We start from the raw sequence: 5358 nt of genomic DNA on the forward strand, positions 1-5358 counted from the left end.
TTCAAATGACTAAAAGACCCGGAAAGAGCAATATTCGTGGCTTCACCGCAATGTTTTTTGCTGCCCTTAATAGCCTTCATAAAAAGCTGAAGGACACTTTCATTCCATCATCTTGGGCAAAGGCTGAGATAGTTGTGGACAATTTGGCCCCTCAAAAAAAGAGGAAGGCAGAAGAGAACTTTGAGGAAGGCGAGGCTCTCCCAAAAAAGCAAAAGATAGATGAAGAAAAGAGTAGCCCGAAGAAGGTAGCCAAGCGCCCTAGGACAGAGCCAGAAGAACCTGAAGAAGGAATGGTTAAAAGATTCAGAGTTGACAACCAGCAGGTTGATGAGCCAAAAACTGAACCAAAACAAGAACCTGAACCCAGTAAGTAGTGAATCAGTTATTTTAATTGGGTTCTTCAGGTATTAAATTCCCTACCCATGGCCCTATAGAGAACTGATTTGGATTTAAGTATTTCTTCAGCTCAGATATTAAATGATGTATGAATTTATCCCAACAGGTGCCAGTGTCCGACCTGTGCGTCCCACCGGGGTACTTAGCAGGTTCAAATTCTACAAAGTACTTGGCAAAGGAGGATTTGGAAAGGTAAGTTATGGCACCACCCTAAGGCTTTGTTATATACTGTATAATAATGTCCCTACTGGAATATATACAGGGACTTATTACTCATGTATGATAAGAGATAAGAGATGATGTTCCCTCTACTGTAAATAATAAAGATATTAGAAGTCAACGAGGAGTTAGATGAGCATAAAATGGCACAAGTCTGCAGGCTGAGGTCTCTCAAAACTGCAGACTTCTACCTACATATCTATCTCTTCTTCTATAGTTCTTCTAGTACTACTCACTGGTGTTATTTCTCCTTACTATCTACTTTAGGTGCTACTAGCACGAGAGTTAGACACAAAGCAGTTGATAGCAGTAAAAGTGGCTGCGAAGAGCAAAGTACTGGAATTTGTGTCTAGCGTTATGATTGAGATGGAAATACTAAAAGCTGCCCAGGACTGCGAGTTCCTCACGCCAGAATACGTCACTTTTCAGTCTAAGGTAAGAGAACTTTTAATTTTGATTAATTCCCTTCCTTTCACAGAGTAAGGCTAAGGGCAGACGGGTAGATTCGGGGACTGGCGACTAATCGCCTCTTCTGTGGGCGACAATCTCCCCGAACTGCCTTCTTCCTCCGTCCGCCTGCTTGAATTGGAAATGCCAGCGTAATGCACTTGTGACGCTTCTATTTCCGAAATCGCCCAAAGAAATCGCAGCGCCGCGAGTGCATTGCGCTGCCATTTTCTCATTTAAGCAAGCGGAACGCAGGAAGAAGGCAGTTCAGGGAGATTTTCGCCTAACAGAAGAGGCGATTAGTCGCCAGGCGACTAAATCTCCCCGAATCTGCCCGTCTGCCCATAGCCTAAGAATGCTGGATTGGGTCAGTAGCGGCCATAATGTTTCACATGATCTGGTAACTGTAAAGTACATGACGTGTAACATGTAAATTCCATGCCTATATATATATATATATTATTTTTTTTCATAAAAGAAAACAAGCAGTTAACAAGATGAAACAATAACATAAAATAAATTCAACAATTTAACTAAAGATCTTTATAATAATAAAATTAGCATCAAGAATTTATCATTAACAATGAGATGAACAATCAAAAAGTTATTTTCTTGGTATTACAACCAATATGGCTAAAAAATAATGAAATGATGTTAAGTATCCATAGAACAATTATTAAATTGATTTCTTTCTTCAGAGTGAAAGGGGGTTATTTACTAAACTCCGAGTGCAAAAATCACCAAAAATTTGTGATTTTTTTTTATATAAAATCAGACTTTTAAAAAATCACAAATTTTTCAGAATTTATTAAACCCTGAGGATGGAAACGTCAGAATCTGAAAATCCGGCATCTCAGACCTGTCGAGGTTGCATATAAGTCATATACGTTTTCGGAGTTTTCTGGTGAAAAATTCCGAAAAAAACGTGAAATTCGTGAAAATCAGATGAAAAAAATCTGAAAAGAACGTTAAAACCGGATGGAAAATCCCCAAAAAATTGCGAAAATTTAATTTTTTCCTGCAAATTTTTTGGAAAATGTTATAATAAATAAGCGTAAAAAACCCGAGCAGATATGATCGGATTTTGTAGCAGAAAATATTGAGATAAATTCCGACTTTGATAAATAACCCCACAAGATATGAAAGAAAATTTTCTATTTTGGATATGAATATTTTCAATTCTATAACTAATTGCTTCATTGGTACAAAGAGTTTTGAACTCAGGTAAAAAAACCCACTTAAAGATGGTAAAGGATTTTTCTATCCATTTTTTGAATATAACTCTGCAAGCTGACGCTTAGGGGCAGATTTATCAAGGGTCGAATTTCGAAGTAAAAAATACTTCGAAATTCGACCATCGAATTAAAATACATTTAATTAATCACCGAATTTGGCCATCGAATGATCGAAGTAAAATCGACGATTTTACTTCGATGTGTAAAGACTTAGAAAAATGGTCTAGAAGGTCCCCATTGGCTAACACAGCACTTCGGCAGGTTTAATTTGGCGAACTATTGAAGTCAAAGTTTTTTTAAAGAGACAGTACTTCGATTATCGAATATTTGAATATTCTAACGGATTTTACTTCGTAACGAATTCGAAGTAAATTCGAAGTTGTAGTATCCTATTCGATGGTTGAATTACTTCGAATTTCGAATTTTTTTACTTGGAAGATTCCCTCGAATTCACTTCGACCCTTGATAAATCTGCCCCTAATACCAACTTTATACATTTTGATACATGTATAGCAGTAAAATCTTTGGATTGATGAGTTAACAATATTACGTTTATGGAACTAGTCAACCCTCTTGTGGAGATAATGATATGTTAGAATAAAAGATACCTGTCCAAAAATCCCCAATTTCTTTATATTCCCAAAAATGCCTGAATTGTTAACCTTTGTTATTTTTTCTTTCTTACAGGACGACATTTATTTCGTGATGGAATATTTATCAGGAGGCTCCTTGTATACATTTTATCAGCAGGAAAAACCCCTTAATATGGAAACCATTCGGTAAGTGGCAGAGAAAGTAAACAGGCCGTAGTCGGGAACGATATAATGGTTTTCTGCGCTTTACATAAACAATCACTGACCGTTTTCTTACCTCCCGTGTTTTAGGTTTCTGGCAGCCGAAATCATTTGCGGACTGGATTTCCTTCATGCGCGGGGATATATCCATCGGTAAGAAAGGATTCTGTCTATTTAGGTTCTGTGCCCTCAGTCATATAATAAGACTCATTCTTTCCAAGTTATTTTACTGGGATTTTTGTAAAAAGTTTCTTTTCCCAGTACTGCCTTCATAGGACTAATGGGAGCAGGTATAGTTGTAGAGAGTATGCCATAGACCTATCTAACATGCGGATTCTCATTGTTTCTTCTCAGAGACCTGAAACCAGACAATATTCTGCTGGATGGCAGGGGTCATGCCAAGATAGCCGATTTTGGCCTGGCTACTCGCATCGTTAATGGAAAAGCCAAAGGCTGCGCTGGAACCCTAGGATATGTGGCTCCGGAGGTGAGCGACAGACATGATTTCTTTCATAGTAACGGTAATAGGAGAGGATCAGACCCATATTAAAGGGATAATGTCATGGGAAATTTTTTTTTTTTTAAAAATGAATCAGTTAATAGTGCTGCTCCAGCAGAATTCTGCACTGAAATCCATTTCTCAAAAGAGCAAACAGATTTTTTTCTATTCAATTTTGAAATCTGACATGGGGCTAGACATATTGTCAATTTCCCAGCTGCCCCATGTCATGTGACTTGTGCCTGCACTTCAGGAGAGAAATGCTTTCTGGCAGGCTGCTGTTTTTCCTTCTCAATGTAACTGAATGTGTCTCAGTGGGACCTGGATTTTACTATTGAGTGTTGTTCTTAGATCTACCAGGCAGCTGTTATCTTGTGTTAGGGAGCTGTTATCTGGTTACCTTCCCATTGTTCTTTTGTTTGGCTGCTGGGGGGGGGAAAGGGAGGGGGTGATATCACTCCAACTTGCAGTACAGCAGTAAAGAGTGATTGAAGTTTATCAGAGCACAAGTCACATGACCAGGGGCAGCTGGGAAATTGACAATATGTCTAGCCCCATGTCAGATTTCAAAATTGAATATAAAAAAATCTGTTTGCTCTTTTGAGAAATGGATTTCAGTGCAGAATTCTGCTGGAGCAGCACTATTAACTGATTCATTTTGAAAAAAAAAATTTTTCCCATGACAGTATCCCTTTAAAGATTCCCAATATGGGTTGTTACTAAATCCTCTGCTTCTTTGTATGGAAAGTCGTAGCTGATATAGGGAAAAGCAAAGGCCAACCTGTAATAAGTAGGATTTAGAGCAGAAGCGATTGCTGTTTGTAGCTCAGAACAGACAGTGTTGAAATGGAGGTGCCTGGAGTCCCCCCTCCCCAGTCCCGGCCACCCTAGTTGCCACCTTTTCCAATCGGGGTAAAAGGGGCAGGGGGACTGGCGGATGGATGATGTTGGGGGGCGATGGATGATGTCAGCGGCGGACCAGTGCTGTAAGGGCGGGGCAGATGATATAAGGGGCGGAACTGAAGACGTGGTGATCAGCAATTGGCTGATCGCCATGTCAATAATTAATTAATTAATGTCCTAATTTGGAAATCCGGACAGGCACTTTTCACCCAGACAGCCCTTCCAAAAACTGGGCTGTCCGGACAGGTGTCAACCCTAACTCCATCTTTTCCAAATGAAGCCGCTCCCCATCCCCTCCCCAATGAGGGGGCACCCACAGTTGTCACTAGGGGGAGTGGGCCTGGGTCGGAAAAGTCTAAGGGACAAATTTACTTACCTTCAAAGTCAGTGGCGTAACTAGATATTACTGGGCCCCACAGCAAATTATTTTTCAGGCCCCCAAAATGTTTTGGGGTTGACTTGTTTCTCCAATATTTATTGAAATTGTATATGAATTAGGGCCTCCTGGGGCCCCTATACCTCCTGGGCCCCCCTGCAGCCGCAGGGTCTGCTTCCTCTATAGTTACGCCCCTGTTCGATGTTGCAACAGCGTTTGCTTTGCCGCACTTCACCGCACTTTGCCGCACTTTGCCAGGCGTAGATGAGACAGGGCTGTGCAAACTCACGGAGATCCAAAGTTGCGCACAAGTTACCGATCATTCGGTTCGAAGTTGCGCTAGCGATTGGAAATTTGCATACGGCGTGCAGTTAAAGTAAAATGGCCGTATATGCTGCAGCAAACTCATTACACTACACAAGGCCAGGGAATTAATAAATGTTTTCTAATGCCCTATACATGTGCACACAGTATAGTTTAGGTGCCATA

The 5358-nt window shown here is 40.3% G+C and overlaps 2 protein-coding genes across 2 annotated transcripts; both read left to right on the forward strand.

Moving 5' to 3' along the window:
- Positions 1-378: 378 nt before the first annotated feature.
- Positions 379-1149, forward strand: LOC121403717 (protein kinase C eta type-like). Its single transcript, XM_041591522.1, has 2 exons — positions 379-588; positions 883-1149. The coding sequence occupies exons 1-2, from the start codon at positions 478-480 to the stop codon at positions 1096-1098; spliced, it is 327 nt and encodes a 108-aa protein (XP_041447456.1). The 5' UTR covers positions 379-477; the 3' UTR covers positions 1099-1149.
- Positions 1150-2952: 1803 nt separating this feature from the next.
- Positions 2953-3641, forward strand: LOC121393420 (cAMP-dependent protein kinase catalytic subunit-like). Its single transcript, XM_041561904.1, has 3 exons — positions 2953-3076; positions 3182-3244; positions 3446-3641. Exons 1-3 carry the CDS (start codon positions 3003-3005, stop codon positions 3639-3641), a joined length of 333 nt encoding a protein of 110 aa, XP_041417838.1. The 5' UTR covers positions 2953-3002.
- The last annotated feature ends 1717 nt before the right edge of the window (positions 3642-5358 follow it).

Source organism: Xenopus laevis, chromosome 4S (genome assembly GCF_017654675.1).
Source record: "Xenopus laevis strain J_2021 chromosome 4S, Xenopus_laevis_v10.1, whole genome shotgun sequence".
Lineage (NCBI taxonomy): Eukaryota > Metazoa > Chordata > Amphibia > Anura > Pipidae > Xenopus > Xenopus laevis.